Source organism: Nipponia nippon, unplaced genomic scaffold (genome assembly GCF_047370975.1).
Source record: "Nipponia nippon isolate SJK-2023a ecotype South Korea unplaced genomic scaffold, ASM4737097v1 scaffold_1, whole genome shotgun sequence".
Classification (NCBI taxonomy): Eukaryota; Metazoa; Chordata; class Aves; order Pelecaniformes; family Threskiornithidae; genus Nipponia; species Nipponia nippon.
Genome location: NW_028262290.1, coordinates 96,804,292 through 96,823,713, shown reverse-complemented (window position 1 = coordinate 96,823,713; position 19,422 = coordinate 96,804,292). Strand labels below are relative to the sequence as shown.

General features: G+C 46.9%; 1 protein-coding gene across 2 annotated transcripts; it reads right to left on the bottom strand.

The window, feature by feature from the left end:
- Window positions 1–1,129: 1,129 nt before the first annotated feature.
- EDN1 (endothelin 1) lies at window positions 1,130–7,141 on the bottom strand. Of its 2 annotated transcripts, XM_087737321.1 has the most exons (6): window positions 7,051–7,141; window positions 5,680–5,728; window positions 5,319–5,469; window positions 4,179–4,337; window positions 3,804–3,911; window positions 1,130–2,420 (listed from the first exon to the last, which is right to left on the bottom strand). In XM_087737321.1, exons 2-6 carry the CDS (start codon window positions 5,726–5,728, stop codon window positions 2,282–2,284), a joined length of 606 nt encoding a protein of 201 aa, XP_087593447.1. In that variant the 5' UTR covers window positions 7,051–7,141; the 3' UTR covers window positions 1,130–2,281. The 2 variants fall into 2 exon arrangements, with proteins under 2 accessions (XP_087593447.1, XP_087593439.1); XM_087737313.1 differs by lacking the exon at window positions 7,051–7,141 and having other exon boundaries at window positions 5,680–5,758.
- Window positions 7,142–19,422: the final 12,281 nt, after the last annotated feature.

Genomic DNA, 19,422 nt, shown 5'->3' with positions numbered 1-19,422 from the left:
AGTTCAACCACCTACTGGTGGGGGGAAGAAACGGCAAACCAGGCAGCGTTCGTGAGGTCTCTTCACACCTGAGAGAGGTCACCGACCCACGCACGTCCCGCCGCAGAGATCAGAGGGCAGCTCCGGGGGCCGCATCCTGTCCTGCAGAAGTGGAGGGCTCCCAGTTCCTTCCCGCTGCCTGGGCCAGACTCTCCTGTCAGACCCCGGCTGCCAGCACTGCCATCTCTGCACTGAATTACTGCCCCAAAACACAGCAGAACAGCGTGAAGGAAACATGATACGGACTTCATTCAGCCTTATGGTGTTCAGGAGTGAAAAATGCTGCAAACAAATGAATATTGACAAGAAAACTAGAACAATTTCAGCAATTTTTAATGGTGACTGCTGTCAGTGTTTGTAAGTGTCACACACCTTGTATTGTATTTGTTTGTAAAAGTTTGTTTTTAAAAAAACCCAAAACACTCAGTTTTATCCATGGACTAACTCTTGTGCTTTTTTTTTTTTTACTATAGGATCAGAGGTAATTAAATACATTTATTTGCTTTAAGCATCTTTCCAGCTAGAACCACTTTAGGACAAAATGTTTGGAGATATGCAAAGTTTGACTCTTGCTTTAGCTCTTTCTTGGGCTTGGGCCAGGCTCCATTGAGGTCTCCATCTTTCATGGGCTGGACTGAGACTTTTTGGGACAGTGTGGTGGTAAGTAACGTAACACAGCCTAGCCCAATATAGCCCACAAATAATCCAGTGTGTGTATTTTCTCTTCTACTTCATGTATATCCACCCCCTTATTGGCAATATTTTAATGGTACAGTAAATCCAACATTAGAATTTGTACATTTGGATGAAAAAGACATCAGCCATGTGAGAGTGCTGCTCCAGGATAAATTTATTTGGCCAATTCAAATTTCACCATGAAATTTTGACACGCAAGCTTGAAGCTACAACAAATATTATCTGTTGTCTCACATCTGGCATAACCTTTCTGTGTTGTGATCTGGCTAATCTGACAGAAAGGCAATCACGTGCACACACTTCATCTAGGTCCGCTTTGTACGTGGGGCAATCTACCTCTGTGATCATGGAGCCACAGCATATGGAAAAACAGGGTATATGAAAAACAAGCCAATACAGTAATTAAAAATATTTATTTCTGAAGATATTTACCTTGATAGGCATAAAGCATTTCCCAATTTCATACAGAAATACATAAAACATGCATAGACCAATATGGCCTACTTCAATGTATATTCAACATGGTAAATATAATGAAGAACTTGTGTGAATATAAATACAAAACACAAAAAATAAGCACATAAGATTCAACCTGTCAGCAAATTCAACAATGTGAAGAAATTCACTGCTATAAACATTCACCCAATATTAGCCTTTTGACATAATTCAAAACAACCCTTTGTCTCGACAAATTTACACCAAACAAGGCACTGAATAAACCTCACAACGGCCTCCGGTACATCCCCACTTCAGTGCATTTGTGGTGGTATGTAAGACACAACAACCTCTATTATTAGAACTTCAGTTAGCCATATACCCTTGTTATGGGAAACGTAGTAGTGTCCTCTAACTTTTATTTTATGTTGAAGAGTCCTTCAGTATCCAAAACCAAAGGACTTTGACTATGCAAACAACCACAGTGTCTAACCCACATTCAGATAACTCTGGTTGTACAAGTAAACTAGACTTCTGAAAAAAGGCAAAGGGTTGCAGCTGATTAGTAAAGGCAACAATAAGGTGTAAAAATACTCTAGCAGGAGTGCAACAAACAGTACGCGAGGTAGACATGTATATATGCAATAAGTCCTGATTAAAGTAGCACTGTGGCTTTCATTTCTGCATTTTAATCAAAAGGTAGAGTTTTTTTGCTTTGAAGTTTGTCCACTCAGATCTTGCTTTCTGTCCTTTCTAAGCACATCTGTGAGGTCTTCTTTGCAAGATGCTTTTGATGTAGACCCTGAAAGCTGCTCAATTGATGGGTAACATTCCAGACACAATATTCAAATGTTTCTTCAGAAAGATGGCTTTTCATGTATGTTACTGCGGATTCCCCTTCACCCCCTCTACCCATCCGTCTGAATTCCCAAACGATGAAATACTTTGCTCTTATACCTCCAAATACGGGACTTCCTTAGTGTTCTGCTCTGCTGCACAAACACTTGGACAGAGAGGCCCTTCGCCATCGTGGAATGTTAGAAGACAAGAGAGAGTTTTGGTGACGCTTTGTCAGCAAGCGTGATGGAGAAAGATTCAGGTGATCTTCCCACTAGGATGCTTTCAGGCTTTCCCAGATGCTTTGCCTTTTGTTCGCCCTGTTATGTTTCAGCTTCCACCCTTTCTGGAGCTCAGCCTTCAGCTTTGCAATGCTGAAGGAAGCTTTGATACTGTTACCGATGGCTTCCAGCCTGCAAAAATAAGAAATACACATTTATTGTTATAATAACGAAGATGCATCTCCAGTGCGTAGACATTCAGTTTTTGATTAAATAAGCCTCCGTCTAGATTTCTGCCACGGAATCTTCAGTAACTGCTGATTGCTATAGCCCTGTCAGAATTATGCTAAGTTAAGCCACTTGAAATATTGGATTCAGAATTTAAATGCAAATATTAAAACGAGTTAAAATATTCATTCAAATATAGATGCCCTAGACTTCCTTAAATAGCACATATCCAATCAAGAGGTCTGCAGTGTTATTCTTTTTGGCTGTTTGGTTTCTTTTAGGTAAGCCTGATCCTGAATGGGGTGCGTTTTTCACGTAAGTAAGTAAGCCAGCCCCATTTTGAAAAACGATTTAAGACTTCCAGGGCCTAAGTCTCACTCAAAATCATCAGGCTGCCTGCTCCCATAAATCGTGTTCTGCTTTTGAAAGCAGCATTAAAAAGTCTTCCTTTGTATGGGCAAACTTCTGTATGCCATACTTTCACACAGGCATATGGCCGAACACTGAACATCAGAGCTGATATAGCTGCACTAACACTCAGCTTCAAAGCTGATTTCACCTCTGTGGGCTTCGTAGCTGCACCAAGTCCAATGCATGAGTCTCTGAACTGCACTGCAGAGAGATATTGCTGCCTACTGCCACTCAACTTATTATGCACGGACCTCAAAGGGCAGTCCTGAAATTTACTGCTAATTTCAAATATTAAATTGGGCTCAAATATTAATTTAGTCTTCATTCTTCCTTTCCTCAACCTTTTTGCAGTCATGTCCATCACTAACATCCTGTACTCATTTTACACAGGTTTATCGGGCAATGTTAGAGATAAGGCAGGTAGAAATCCACCTCCTGCATTCTAAAAAGCCAGCCGCACCAGCCAGAAGAAACAATATATTCAAAATCTGGATAGATCAATAATCTTCATTTTTCCCCTCCAGTAAAGCGAAGTATCTAAGAAAAGGCATTCTGATTCAATTTCATATTAGAATAGTTGGGACATAACATTTTTAAGCAGTTAAGATAGTGCACGAACACACTAAAATGACAGGCTCTATTTATTTCTGTCACTATTTCATGATTTCATACTCTTCTGAAGTTTGGTGTATCTTTAGGCCTACAACTAAGCCTGCTTCCTCTAAGCAAACAGAAGATGCTAGGCAGAGCTCAGCACTCGCGTCTTCACAAGCTAAAAACCCACTGCATGAAGACAAGCCCTCAAGGTATCTCCACTGCTTCCTCCGTAACTCTCAAGCTGAAATCACCAGCTAAGCCCACGCTGACCCGAAGGCAGGTGAACTGTGCTCTCTATTGCTGCTCCGGGGAACTACAACAGGATGAGAAGAAACTCACCGCTTCATTTTCTTGCTGTCAACAAGCTGTCGGTCCATGCATTTGGGTCCAATGCAATTGCCAGCTTTGTTGTGGTGACGCAAGGTTTTCTCCACTGTGGACTGAGCCCTGTTAAAAGTGAAAAAGCGCTGCTGTTAAAAAAAAACAAGTCTGCAGTCCACAAGGTGAGGCATCTCATCAACCACTTCTCAAGGCACGTAATAAGCGATCTTGCTGGGCCAAACCATAGTATGTATCATAGCAGCGTGAGCACTCAGGTAGGAGGCAAGGCTTTGGGGAGATTATTTGCCCAGCAAGTGCCAAAACGAGTAAGTCTACCACAATCCATCCTTTTTACATGCACTGACTTTTAAAGAGTAGCAACAATAGACACACCAGAGATCTTTTCCTGTCTGGCAGAAGTTCAGGCATTTCTTATCCTTCTGGTTGGCACATCGGCATCTGCTGCTAGGTTCAGTGAGCATCTCTGGCACCATGTCCTTCAGTGATCTTCTGGATCGAGAAGGGCCTCCGAGACCATATGGAACAGTCTTCCTGTGATCAAAGAGACAACACGAAAGTCATTCAAACAATTCTGTGGCTTCAAAACAGCAGGGTATTTTGGGCAATCTTATCAATGGGATTGATTGCATGAGTAAAGGTTGTGGGATTGGGAATGCCTCGTTGGTCATAGTTTCCATGCAAATGCTTCTAATGATCCTGCAACATATTCATTAGCATGGCTACTGACAAGGCTAATGACCTTTTAATTGTGATTTCATACGGCTGCTGTGCCTCCCTGTGTGATAGAAAGCAATAAAACCTCATCTCTTTGAACTTTGGTAACTGCCAGCACCGAAAGAAGCAATAAAAGTGAGGAACAGATCCTCTTCGCTCTGAGGAAACCCAGCAGCAGAACAAATCACCAAAGTCAGTGGTTGCAGCATTAGGTGAGGCTCTGGCTCGCTACTTTTTGGTGAGGAGGGCGTAGAAATGGGCATAACCCTATTAACATGTGGGATGCATTAATTTGCAGGAGAGAGCAGCAAGAGGCAGTGAGGAGCCACCTCGTGTCAAAGTAAGCCTTCTAGCCTCCTAACTTGTTGGAAAGAAAAACGGTCAGGCAAATTCAGGCTGGCAAAATCATACTTTTGGCATTTTGTCCGCTTCTGATTCATAGTGAAAAGTATCCCGCAGCCTTTGCTGAGCGGCACCCAGAGGAAATACTCCTGCACAGATTTGAGGAAGGCAGGTGTGTTAGGGCAACGAGGAGCTATCTGCTCCATCTGGGTGGCCAAATCCTGCTTGCTTTCTCCCAGTGAACAGTCCCGCTGCTAAACTCGGCAGAAAAGCAGAACGCAGGAAAGCCATAGGAGAGACAGCACAAATAACTATTCCTTCCTCCCTTTCCCACTTCTGCAGGGGAGGGTTGCGGTTCTTAATTTTTCCCTCCGCCCCCCCCCCCCCGGCTTTGTTCCAGCCAAAGCGGGACGCAGCGCTCGGCAACTGCGGCAGCCCCCCGGCCCCCTCACTCACTCGGGGGTGTTGATCCAGATGATGTCGAGGTGGCAGAAGTAGACGCACTCCTCGTCCAGCAGCGAGGAGCAGGAGCAGCGCCGGGCGCGGCGGTGCGCGGCGGCGGCAGCGGCGGGGGGCGGCGGCGGGGCCCCGGCCTCGGCTCCAGGGGCTGCGGGAGGGAGCGGCAGAGCTCAGCACCCGCGGCCACCACGCACCCCGCGCATCTCCGCCGACGGCCCCTCCCGCCGCATCCCTCTGCCTCCCCGGGCCGCCCTTCCCGGGCTGCCCTCCCGGCACGGAGCCCGGCTGCCCTCCCGGCACGGAGCCCTCGCTAGGGCCGGACCCAGGCGGCGGCGAGCGGCCGGGGACCGGCACCTACCTGCCGGCAGCAGCCCCGGGCAGAACACGACGAGCAGCGAGAGGATCATCTGGGAATAATCCATAGCAGGCAGCCGAGAGCGGACGGAAAAAAGACGGGGGAGGGAGGGAGGGAGGGAAGAAAAAAAAAAAAAAAAAAAAAAAAGGGGGAAAATTAATAAAAGAGAAAAAAGGGGGGAAAGTCTCTCCCGGCGTCGGGACGGAGAGCCGTGTCCCGTCCCCTGCGGGGCGCGGCGAGGGGGCAAGCGGCAGCTCGGTGCGCCCCGGCGCGTCTGGCTGGCGCGGCGGTCCCCGGCGCCCTTTTATAGCGAACCCCCATGGAGCGGGTAAACAGCCCCGGCGCTATTTTATCCCGAGACAATGTTATTCTGCTATTAGTCACCGCGCGGCAACGTGCGGGCCGAGATAAGGCCGGGCTGGAAAGGAAATCGCCTGCAAACTTCAGAGCGGCGGGCGGCGGCGGCGGCGGGCGGCCGGGGGCGGGGGGGCCAGGCCGGGGGGCGACCCGCGGGCGGGGCGCGGAGCGGCGCGGCGGGGGCGGGCCGCCAGGGGGCGCCCGCCCGCCCGGCGCCTTCGCACCTGAGGGCGGCCGGCGGCTTCAGCCTCCTGGCGGCGGCGCGCAGGGCCCGGCGGCGGCGGCCGGCGGGGAAGCATCGCCCTCGCCATAGCAGCAGTAATTATTGTGATTATCGTCAGCCCCGGTGGTGGTGGTGGTGTAACGGCGGGGCGGGCCGGGCCGGGCCGGGCGGCGGCGGCTGCCCGCGGTGGAGGTGTCGCGGCCGCCCCTCAGGCTGGCGGCGGCCGTTGGAGCGGTTCCGCCGCCCGGCGGGGGCTCTGCGCTCGGCCCGCTGCTCCCGCCGCTGCCGCCGTCCCGGGGAAGGGGTCTGGCGAGCTTCCCCTCCTGTCCTTCCCCGGCCCCCGGAGGGCCGGGGCCGCACGGGCAGCGCCGAGGGGGTGCCCGGGGGCGGCGGGGGTGAGGGCGGCCTGGTGCGGCCAACCTCCGCCCGCTCTTGGCGGGTCCAACCGAGAGGGCGCTGGGGGGGTCTCGAACGGTTGGGTTTGGCGGCAGCGGTGAGGCGTTAGGGTATAACCCCCCTTTTCTTCCGTGGCAAGGCAGGGTGCTGTGTCACAGCGCGTTATAGGGCCTGGGCCATGCGAGCAGCAGCAGGTGGGTAAAGCCAGGGATGCGTGGTCAGGGGGAGGAAAGACCCCTGCCCAGCCTTTGCCTCCTACCACTACCTCTGGCAAGGTCAGGGCCAGTTTTTTTTCCGTCACGTTTACATTTGCTGCCTTGTGCTGAGGCACGGTCGCTGTCAGCGTGGAAGCTGGGCACTTGAGAAGTGGCCGCGGCAATGCCGCTGTAAATACATACACATGTGAAATCCACTGAGCTCCCAGCTGAGCAAGCCAGCCTCTGAATATAAACTCAAATGAACTCGAATGCCTGTGATCCGACGTGGAGCCGTTGTGCTGCAAAGCGTGCCAATTTCACCTATGATAAAGAGATAAGACTCTCTTGGTATTTGTGGTATTTCCGTGCACTGTGCTGTAATAATAGAAATGACCTTGGATATCACAAAGACCAAGGCTGTTAACTGCGAGTTGCATTGTGATCTCTCAGGTGAATGGCTGTTTTTTTAAAGTATCAAATTATACTGTGCCACTGTATCATAGCGGACAGACTGTCTACAACCGTGCTGAGTCAGAATAAAGGTCCATTTAGCTGGTATCCTTTCTCCCACAATGGCTGTTAGCAGATGGTATGAGAAAGAGTATAAGAAAGGGATGCTAGTGGAGACTAATCCTTTCCTCGGTACAACCTCCCTGCTTCTAGCAGGATGAAGTTTAGGGGCTTTCCGAGCAATAGTGAGCATTTAGGCCATTATGCTGAATAAACACCAGTGGCCCCATCCTGAGATGGTCATACCTTTTTATTAAAGGTTCTCTAAAAACTGCCCTATAAAACATCTGTGAGTGGAGAAAGCTGGGTTATACAGGTTTTTTTTACACCTCTTCAGCGTGGGAGTTTATTTTTCAGAGCAGGGATTATATCTTCTTGGGTATTATGTCTTTCTGTGTATGTAGGGCAGCACTTACCAGAATACCAATGTATCTGTACGTGTGAATTATTCCAGTTATGATAAGAATCTACCAGCAGAGGTCACCTAGTTACATATAAAAGGTAATTGTAGCGCACTGAAGTAATAAACTATCAGTATCCAAAAGTTGGGAAAGAAATTAGGTGATTTTTTTTTTTTTTGCTTCTTAGTGTTTAAAAAAAAAAAAAGAAAGAAAAAAAACACAGAGCAGTTGTGTGGGTTGAAAGATAGCTATCGTTTCTGTATAGAATACAAATATGCATAGCCTTTCCAGGCCTGTCACTTAAAGACCATATTTCATGCCAGCAGTTACTTAAAAGAGATTTTTTCTGAGATTCCTTTTTCTAAGATGTGCACTTGAAGCCAAAATGACTCATATCAGTGAAAGATATTTTCAGCTTTGTCAAAATGCCTTGTTAGAAAGTATTTTGTTAGCTGGCAAAATTGGCATGCATGTTTCCTTTGAGTAACAAAGCACAAACATATCGCAGGGACCTCTGAAGGTGCTGCTTTTTTTTTTTTTTTTGAAAAAACAAAAACATCTTCAGCAATTTTTGGTAAGGATTCATAAATATTATTGTTGTCAGAGATCCATATCCTCTGATTCAGCGATTTCTGATAGCTCTGCTTTCAGATCTGGAGACTGACCAGAATCAAGCTATTCCTGTTGCTTGTTTGAGTAATGCGAAAACAAATTTATGTTCAGTTGCCAGTGGCCCAGATGAGTCATTTCAGGCCACGGGGATTGCCAAGCCAGGAGGTGGGTTTCCCCAGGAAGGGGTAACCCCCGACCATTCCTTGGACACTGGGAGATACGGGGCAGGTCTGTGCCACACAGAAATACCTTTCGGGAGTTTTGCCAAAGAAGGAAGGTTCGGTCACTCCGTAGCTGTTTATAGTAGGAGTCTGCAACAGTGTGGGTCACAGTAGGGGTCTTATAAGCAGAACAGGACTAACCTTTGGCTAGCAGTCAGCGTTTGCAGAATCAAAATACAAAGTCATGTGCGATCGTACAAAGTCATGTACTTAACAAGTCGTCCCGGTGCATGCCAAGCCAGCTTGCCCCAAGGTCCGGGAAGTTTGTGCTGTATTTGCACTGCTACCCGTTTGGGTGAGGGTGGAAGCAGGAGTTGAAGCCGACTGCTCCTGCAGCAGGCTTTTTCCCTTTCTGGCTGGAGTACCTTGGCCAGCCACAGCTGAGGCACTGTGTTATGGGGTGAAAACTTAGCTGGCCAGCCAGGCTCTGGTTTTAATGTTCCAGCTGGAAAAGGCCATGGCACTGACTGAGTTTTCTAAAGGACATTTTGTATAGTGTCAGAAATGTGAAATGCCTGCTTATCAGCAAAACAATAAAAGGAGATTGTAAAACTGTGCCTTTCTGTCTAGGGAACAAGGGGAGCAACATGCTGTTTTCTGCAGATTTGAAACACAATTCTCAATTAAGTGAAAGTTGCATAACTTGTCCCTTTACTTCATTCACTGCCCCTCGTGCACCTTACTTTCCTCTTAGGGGCCGTCCAGTCCCCCTGCACCCCTTCTTACACAAGAGGAGGGGGGAGGTTCCCCCTCCTCCCTTGCATAACATGCAAATTAAAGAGCTAACTAATTTAAGCTTCTTGGAAGTGACCTTATTCTCATCTGTCACTACCCAGCCTACAAGGTATCTAATTTCCTTTACAGATGTCAGGGTCCTTAGGCAGGAGCGTAATTTCTGGAAAACTAACTTTCTTCATTTCTCCCCATCTCCAGCCAATCAGGTTTATGAAAGGACATAGGTGCCTGTCTCACACTACACTTGTGGACCTCTTGAAGTGCTGAGGAGAGGAGCAGGGTCAGCACGTGGCCAGATCCTCTCCCACCTCAGTCCCATCAATGGTCGTTTTCCTTCCAAAATTCACTCCACATACCAAACCCTATTTAAATTAGGGAGGAAGGTGACAGCTACGTGACGCTTGGCACAGAAGAGCTGTCATCAGATGAGAAAAGCTCTTCCAGACCATGCATATCCTGGCACCAGGTGGCAGCGACTAGATACCGTTTAAAACACAGAAATCAAAAGTAGCTTAGAGCTCAAATAGAGGAGAAAATCAGCTTACTGAGCAAAGGTCACAGTTTCTCCCAGGGCTAAAATTGTTGTTACCAGAAACACAAGGAGGATGGTTTGCAAAGATACAGGTTTCAGAGGTACCGTAACCTCCTACCTTTTCAGAGGTAACCTTCCTCCCACTTGTATTTTCCACAACAAAGAACTGGAAGCGTCAGGGAAATGTTTTGCTGGAAGCCAAGCCAATATTTACATGAGGGGAAACATAAGGTGGGAAAAGGGAAAAGGTTTAAAAAATCTGGGAATAAAGAATCCACGTAACTTTTAGGTGAGAGTTAAGAGGAATTTCCCCCCTACTTTTACCACTTGTCTCTGGATGTCATGGGAGAAGGAGCGTGCACTTCCCATTGAAGCGAGCCACAGGGGTGCTGGAGGCACTTGGCCATCCCCCGTCCCAGCAAGCTGCAGCAGCTCCTCCTGTTTCCATCTTTTACTCTGCGTTTGCTCTTGTGCAGGAGCAGCAAGCAGAATATCGGGGGCAAGGCAAAAGGTTTAGCTCTGTGGGCATAACACGGGGTGAGCGACCTCTCTGCCAGGCCTTGCGTGGGTGACAGGGCTGACCTGTACTGCTGAGGGAGTGCCCCGCGTGGTGCCAGGACAGCACCCTCACATGCAGGTTCGGGTGGGTGGTTACTTCTGCCGTGGGAGCTCAGGATCCTGCATGCAGAGGCCCCAAAGGATTTCAGTCCCTGGCCCTTCGAGGTTATAAACAGTTTCTACTGTGGTGCTTAACTTGGATTTCATTTTTTAATTGACCTGAGTTTTTCTCATGTCACTGACAATATTAGTAGAAGTTACAAGGCAAAGACCTCATGGCTGAATCCTAGGGAAATATTCTGGGGAAGGAGCTCTATGTCTTATCCCTGTGCTTGCAGACACATCCACCATTGGCCATGTCAGACGCAAAATGCTGGGCTGAATAGTCTTATCCCATCGGACTGTGATAGATTCTCATAGCTATGCTTGGAGTCTAAGTTTCTTTTGGAAAAAAAAAAAAAAAAAGTATTTCTGCATGGTCTTCAGCTCCATTCCATCGGTGAAGTTCAAAATACACGCAGTACGAATTATGTCTTCTAGAAGTGCGAAAAGATGGTAAGAGGTGTGTCGGTAATCAGCCTCTTAACAATGGGTTACGCAAGCGAGAGTTTAACTATAATAAAGATTATCATCAATAAATACAAGAGATTAGTGCAAAGACTGCAGCAGAAGAGTTTAGCGAAGAAAAGGAAAATGCAGAACAGAAAAGTGTTATTTGTAGAAAACCAGATCTGGTTCCGTATACAAACTCTTTGATGAATCCAGCAGCATATGACAGAATACTTATTTGCAAATAACAGTTAGTAGAAAATGTGCTTTATCGAGTTTGTTTACTTATTTCTTGGCAAGTCTGGCTTGCGAGGAAGTCAAACCTAATGCATCCAATTAGGAAATCTTCCGAAGCAAATCACTAAGAGCAGTGCACAGCTCTCTGACTGATCGTCTTGCTCCTATCAATAGTACATTTCAGAGTTTCATGTTGTTTAATAAATGCCGCTTTCCCGGTAGTCTTGGCAAAGAATCAGTGATGCCATCCCGGTGTCCAGAGTTGGGAATTGAAGCAAGGAGGCCAGTACTCATCCTGTCTAACAGTAGATACTCTGCTACGGTTTCTAAATTAGATGAACATCTTAGCTCACCTGGTGTCTGAATTGCCCTCTAGACTATGGAGAGGGGCCTAAGGTGCTGACAATCCCAAACTGAGGCACCATCCTCCTCTTAACATCTAGAGTTAGCTGGGGATGAATCCAAGTCAGTGGCTTGCCCAGGGTCCCATGAGAAATTACTCAGGGGGTGGAGAAATGAGCTGAGTTCCTCAAACCTGCAGCCTGTATCCTCCCTGCTACATTATCAGCTCTCTCCAGTACACAGAGGTTTGCGTATCAAAACTGACTTTTTGACTGTTTTGATTTGTCCATCTTTTGGATTTTATGATGCTTTGCTCAGAAAAGATGCTTGCAAGATCTTAATTTCATGCAGCTCGCTCAGAGATGCTTCTTTGAATTAATGAATTTAATTGACTTTCCATGCCTAGTTTTTTCACCTATCACGTGGCTTGCTCCACCTTTGAATGAGACTGTCTCCAAAGACTCAAGTTAGTAGATTTCTGAGATGTAGCTGGCTCTACCCTTTCCCCAGTGCATAAAAGCCTTGCTGAAATGAAGGTAATCAGCAAGCACATTGTTCCAAGAATGGTGTTCAGCTTTCTTTACAGCACAGCCCTTTTGCTACCACATGGAGCTCCCCCGTGACTGTTTTGCCACCTCCGTTTTGAGCCTCGGGTTAGATGAGCGGGCTTGCCGGTTCCACTGTTTTCTTTGTGAGAGAAAGGAGTATGTGCTAGGTTTAGATGCAGCCTGAGTCATAGGTATGGGTTGGTTTTCCTTTGATTACTTGTTCTAGATACTTGCTTTGCTCCCAAAGCTGTTAACACTATGCTTCCGTGCATCATTGCGTGGAAGGTGGATAGGAAAGTAGCCTCGTATGAACCAGTGCTCCTAAGCATTAAACATCTACTCGTTGTCCATTTGGGCAGATGCTGCGTCTGTCATTTTTCTTGACCAGGACATACTTTGCCTGTAAAAGAAATGCTGACCGCTTCTCTTCAGCTGCGGTTCCTAGTCTTTATCTGCCCTCGTTTCCCCCAGGAGAAAGCAGCTTTGTGAGGAAACGTTGCATTAAACACGCTCCAGCTGTTTCTTGCACCCATTCTCAGCTTGAACAAGTTACGCCAAAAGCTGTGACTTTCCTATATGCTATGACATATAGCATATAGGAACGAGGCCAGCTTTTCTGGCTGCTTTCACTAAGCATCCTCGAGGCATATCTCTATTAGTAATTTTTTACCAGCCGTTTCCATTTTGGCTACTCAGCAGAACCCAAGTTGGTACCACTGGGAACCCCTCTGCAGGCTTGATGCCTGCAGCCAGACCCTTCTGTGTTGCTGTTCCACACAGATTTACTTGCTGTGAGAAAAAAAGCCAGTGCAAATTCCTCCTTTTCCTATAGGTGTTCAGCATTATAGCTGTAGGCATTCAGCTGGAGTGGCGGTGCCTTGGTAGGAAAGGTACCGCGCAGGGCCTTTGCTCTGATGGGCTGGCGTAGCACAGTGCAGAGCGAATGCAGGGCTGTGCTTTGACAAAAAGTGTTTGTGGATGATGAAGACTTTTTCCACCGTTACTACCAGTACTGTACATGCAGGAAACCACACATCGTCCTTTGACTAATCCTGTTCAGATTAGCTGACTGTGAGCTGTAATTACCCTTTTACCATTGGTGTAACTGTATGTGAGGAGCTATTGCCTTAAGAATTGCTCTCTAGTGTCATTTTCCCAACATTCATCATCTCTTCACAGTTTTTAATGACATCTTTTTCTTATTTAGAGACATACATATTCTACCTTTCCTAACAGGATTATGCTGTAGAACTGTAGTATTGGTTTCAATTTCAACAGACACAGCCAGGAACAGCTGTTTTTTACACTGGGTTTAGGATGAGTCTTGTGAAAATAGGAACTGTATATATCACACAAGTAGAGTTCTAGCCATCAGCTGAGATAGCAGACCAGCTTTTCTCAAATTCCTGCAGATATATTTCTTTTTTCCAGTAAAAAGACTTTTTCTGAAAAGCTAAGCTAGTTTCACACCAGCTGAAACAGAGCAGAAGCAGTTTCATTTTAGTTTAGGAGGGCAGAATAATAAGGAGGGTCCAAATTTGACGGAAACAAAGTTTAACGTGCTGTTTTCAGTACATTTCAGCAGTGAGTTCTCCATATAGTTTTGTTCCTAGTTTTTAAAATGGCTTTAAAGTCACACTTTTCTCTAGAATAGTGACACTTAAGGTCCAAGCCAAACACAAGGAACAGCAAAGGTATGATTCAAAGGCCTCATTTCTCATGGGGCGTTTCTCCCGACACCGCATTTTTTAACCTTTCTCCAGCCACCAGTGGCCAGAACTGTAACTTTTCCCAGAAAAGCTGGCACTAAATTTGAAAATGTTTTATGTTGCATAATGGGAAAAAGAAAGAAACTTCCTTGCTTCCTTTGCTGATACTTGCTCTTTGAATGGGGCCATATGACACAGCTTAAAGTTTTGTCTCTTTATTTGCAGCTTGCTTGCTTCCCTGGTAAAGTGGAAGTCAAAAGCAGCAAGGCAAAGTGACCCTCTCAAACCCCACTTATCTTCACAGGAAACAAGTTCGGGATTAGGCAAACCAGAAATCCCCACTTCCTTTTTCTAGAGAAATTACACTATCTGTTAATTAGCAGATGCCTGTTTCATTTTCTTCCACCGCCTTTCTTAGGAGAAATGGAGGAGGCAGGGCACTTAAGGGCTGCAGTTACTATTCAGTTTTTCCATTCTGTCATTTCTCTCCCCATAAATACCAGTTGTGAGGCTGGAATGAAAATAGCATCCTGTTTTCCTTGCAGTTTGTTTGGGATTGTGTAAGACGTTGCTTACAATGAGAAGGTGGGATTTCCAACACTGGTAGGAAAGAGAGGTTTTTACTGGAAGCGCTCATCTGCATTTAAGAGCTCACTTGCTACGCGTATGCCGCTGTAGGCACGTGTGCTGTACGGGGAATAAACCGGTGAAAACTCAGTAGGAGTAAATCGGCTGGCTTCTCGGACCTTGCAAATGGCACTGTGCTTCGAGAAATTCTGGGAAATAAGCAACGGGTGCCAGCATTGCCCATCTCCAAAGCTGCGTTACGGCGAAGGGCCGCAGTGCGAGGCCTCCCCAAAAGAGGGCAGCGGAGCAAGCCGTTTAGCGAAGCCCCGGGAGCCGGCGCTCCTCTCCCCGTCCTCCTCCTGAAGAACAGTTACTGTAAACTGCTGCTTTGAGATAGGGAACCTGCCGTACGTTTCCTCGTAGCAAAGTACACTGTAGCAATAGAAGGTGCTGATTAGTTGCATGCAATCTTAACTGCTGTTCCTTAAAATAAAAAGCCTTTTTTTTTTTTTTCTTTTCTTTGGTCTTATCACCAAGGGCATGGTTTTCTCAAAGGTTATTTGACAGCCCGGCGTCCTGAAGCAGTGTTGGCCTAGAAAATTTGCACGAGAAATACAGCTAAGCAATGAAGGAACTACAAACTGCTGCATCCTCTATGCAATGTAACATTGACATTTAACTTAGTCCCGGAGCAGCATGAACCATGAAAGAGGCATGAAAGATGAAAATCTGAGGGGATCAACCTAAAACAGGGCACGAGGAAGAAATATGCAATTTTGAGGGCCATTCAAAAGAGACAGTTCCAACAGAAGATCCATGCAGCTGCTGAAATTGCAAGGTCTCCGCTGCCAGGCTCATTTGAACACGTAACCTGCGCTCAGTGGTGTTAACTGCGTGACCAATTCCACTGACTTCAAGAATGTCTTTAAGCATATGCTCAAGTGTTTGCAGAATGAGGGTTGGATGTGTCTCCTTTTGTGGGGTGACAGTACATGCTAGAGTTCAGGTGACAGAAGTATTTCAAACATCTCTAGAGGTATTGCGTCCTTGTGAATACTAAGGAAGGAAATTCAGGTTTCTGGGCTCACAGGTGCATATGGTCACCCAGCTGTGGTCACCTACCTTGTGGCGTGTGCCCCTGGCATATAAAATCCAAAGCTCAGGAGCTTCATTCAGCAGAGGGCATTTCTCTGGTTTTTAGAAGGCTTAGTCTAAAGGGCTTCAGGGAATATTTATTTTTTCCCCATTCAGTTCTGTCAGAGGTGTGGTTCTCTCACCACAAGGATTTAGTGATGTTTTCCACATGTCTGGGGATATTAGAAATATTACACAGGCCGCTATTCTGGATCTTAAAAGTGGCTGTTGACATTTCTTCGAAAGTTTCTCCCTGGGCAGGGAGGCCAAATGTAGGAAAATATCAGCTTGGAGGCACAGATAGCTCCAGTTGTGATACACTTGCTATTATGAAGAGCTACTTCATTATCATAACAGACTTCAGTGATGCAATACACTTCATGATGCATACCCTATGGCATAAAACAAACAAAACCACCTCTGCCTTCATAGACCTAGCAATTATTTTTTAAGTTCCCACTTGGGAGAGGCCAGCGACAGGTTTATAGTGGAAAAAAGAGGTTGCAAAAAGGAAAAGGCTAACCTGGAAAGAAGAAAATGAGAAGGAGGTAGAAAGCTAAGGCGTGTGGATCTGTTTTCTGAAGGAACTTGTTCACCAGGTTCTGAAGAGTGGATCTGAATGCAAGGAGAGGAGCCCAGGTGGTTCAGAGCAGGGAATCGATATCTCAGCTCAGCATCAAGGTCCCAAAGGAAACGACTTGCATGAGGAGAAGAGAGAAATAGCTCTTTCCCTCAGTAGTGCTATAATCCTGGTCTGTTCTGGCCTGGAGAGGCTGCTCAGCCACTCAAGACTAAAAAGCTGTGATATCATAGATGATGGCAACAAGCAATTGCAAAAAGCTGCATTTGTTTAAGAGCTAAAAATTGAGTCTGGGACTTCCACCAAAAAAAAAAAAAAGCCTAAAACAAGTTACTAGTAAACGGAGCACATCTTGCCTGGATTATGGAGATACCCCGATTAAAACGTCCCGCTGGACTCTTTTTACTGTTGGCTGAATTTCCCCTCCCGGTCCATCTGACCGCAGCTTGCGAGGGCTTCCAGGTTTGCATTTATTTTTCAAACTAATCAACTTGTTTTGATAAAATAAGGACCAGGAAAAGGGGAACGCTGAGGCTTTTCGTTTCTGATAGGCGTCGTACTGCGTTGTTGTTGTCTCCGAAAAGAGCGGGAGCCTGGCCGTGCTGATCTCCTCCAGCCTTACTGCAGCCTGCACGCCTCTAGGTGGTGCCTCGCTCTAAAGTTTAATGCCAGGAGCTGGGGAGCAGCAGCCTCAGGCTGGGTTTTGCCCAGCAAGCGGTGCCAGCAGCCACATCACCCACCGTGCCCTTCCTGGGGTGGCCGAAGGGAGCAAAGCAGGCAGTCTGAAGTATTGCTAGAAAAGTGTGTTTGCTTCAGGCAAAGGAGCCACAGCTAGAACTAGAAGGATCCCCCCCAGCAACAGGCACATCGCAGTTTGTCCAGACCCCGCATACAGACTTCATCCAGAGCTGACTGAGACACCTTCATTTAAAGCTGCTGTGGGTCAGGCCCCTAAGCCCAAAGAAAACCATCAGTTGCTTTGCTCTGAGGCTGCTGAAAAGCCCTGTCGCCTAGAGAACTCGTGTCTGTGAGGAGATGCAACCAAGTTTATAGCCTTCAGGCTGCAGTGTTAGAAGAGAAAAATTAAACGGATGGGCTCATGGGTCATCAGTGGGAGCGGGTGCCTGTTTCCTTCCTGCTCTGCAGCCTATTTTGCTAAACTGGGCTGTGTTAAAAGTCTGTATGTGGGCAGGAGCAACTCCTGGAAACACATGTGGAGCAAAGGATGCACGTAGATGATACAGAACAGTTCCCTATCCTCAGCTGTGAGGAAAGGCAGTATCAGGGATTGGAAATGGAAGAGTACACTGAGTTTGTTAGGTGTGGAAAAAGCGGTTCTTGGTATTTCTCTTTATATCTTTGAGGTGAGGAACATCAACCAGGGAGGTTCACAGCCCATCCCTTCATCATGTCTCCTCCCTTTCCACTATGCGCCTAGGAAGCAGAACACACCCTCTGTTTGGAAGCAAACTATTTAGTACGCACAGCCATGCGCAGTCAAAATCGACCCTGACATGGCTGAGATAGATAGCCCCAACTCCCACCTACACACGGTGTGTTCATATGTGTCCCCCTCACACTGGAATAACACAGCTCCCTGACTCCTGCTTGGGAAGATGGGAGCGGTCTTGGAAGACTTGCTGTTTTCTTTCCCACTATACCCTCCTCTTGAGAGAAATGACAGTGCCCTGTATTTGGTATGGGGAGGAAGAATTTGCCCTTGGGCTTCCTCCTCGCCCCTACAGGTTTCCATGTGCTTACACCTAAGGGGGAAGTAAACCTGGCACAAAGGGGGAGGGGGTGTAACAGCTGGAGGGACATCTGAGGAGGAGGGTCATCAGGCCGGTTCATCCCTGATGCAGGACATGCCCAGGGGGAGGAGGGGGGACATCTTCTCTGACATGCAGTGCTCTCCTGAACAGGCTGAAGGATTAGCCCTTGGATTTGTTTTTCAGATGATCCTGTGCTAACAGCTTTGGGTGGATTTAGGCTGACTTCTCCACATCGAGTCCTTTGACCTTTTAATCCTTCTGAAATAACCTATTCCTTCTCCTTCCCCTAACTCCCAATCCCGCCAGATCACCTTTTGTTGTTTTTCTGCTTGGACATGTTTTGAGAGCTTGCAGCAGCTATTCTGGTGGGCTGGGTAATTAGCTGGCAGCTCTGCCTCCTTCCTCCCACTGGGCTGTACCTGGGGCTATGCGTAGTTCCAGGGTGCTGCTTGATGAGGATGTTAGACTTGCAATTTGAAAGTTTTTCAGTGCTAAATCCAAGCTTAGACTTCTGTGATAAATAATAAGGAACATCTCTGACTTCTTTCCCCTTATTTTAACTTCTTCATCCCTCACTGCAGCTAGCAGACCCAAAGGGTTATGCGGTTCTAAAAGAGGAAGAAAAGAAACCTGAAAAAAAGAAAATTACAGCTGGTAACTGAGGCCAGATATAGCTGTGGTGTGGATGGGATAGGGAGGAAAAGGAGAAAGCTGGAGAGGGCCCTGGGGAGGAGATGACTGCGGAGGTGGTCACGTAACTCAGATGTAATATCTTATCAACCTGCGGTGTGGGTGAGATGCAGAACCGCCACTGCAAGTATGGTCACTAAAAGCTGCGTGAAGATACCTTTTATAGGCCCTGATTCAGCTCACATCATTCTGAGGCTCTGAAGGGAGCAACCCAACTAATGTCCCATCCATAGGGAGGTTCAGTCGGCTTCAGCCAGAGGATGAGCACATGCTGCGTTTTCTCGCAAAGATGGGTAACAGGCTCTGTCTCCAGCCAGGTCCCACTGTCTCCTTGGCTTCCTCTGCCATCGGTGGCTGAAATAAGAGGATCGTAAGTGGCTCTTCAAAAGCATTTCACATACTTATTCTTCTGGGTTTAGGTCTTTATGCAGGGAGATCGATATGCTTCCTTCTGCAGTTCATCTTCAAACTTGTGTGTGGAGGAAATGCAGGGACTACTTGGAAAATTGTGCAGTGCCTTGCTTAAATCCATGCAAGGCTTATAGTTGTCTGAGGTCCTTGGGAGTTAATGTTGCCTTTAAAGTTAAGTATATACTCAAGTTTTTCTCTCAAGAAAGATGGCTTAAGCATATCTGAATTGGAAAAGTCCCATCTCTCACAATTGCTGTATATAAAACCGAGTGACTTCATGGTAGGCTGACTTCTAGATGGCAAAAGATACTGAGTGTTTCCTCAGCTCTAGATAAGAAATAGGTGGCACTCTGGCAGCATTTTGGGGACTGTCAGCTTTGTCTTTCCTCTAGGGAAAGTTTGTTGGAGAGGGAACACACAGAAAGGAGGTCGGAAAGCTGAGAATGGCAGCTCCGTATTCAGTGT

Bases quoted from the DNA above. Each gene is read 5' to 3' on its own strand.
- EDN1 (XM_087737313.1), bottom strand. From the start codon at position 5,743: ATGGATTATTCCCAGATGATCCTCTCGCTGCTCGTCGTGTTCTGCCCG. The intron at 4,338-5,318 runs GTGAGTGAGGGG...CTTTGATCACAG, and splicing joins ATCTGGATCAACACCCCCGA to GAAGACTGTTCCATATGGTC. The intron at 3,912-4,178 runs GTGTGTCTATTG...CACTTTTAACAG, and splicing joins CAGACAGGAAAAGATCTCTG to GGCTCAGTCCACAGTGGAGA.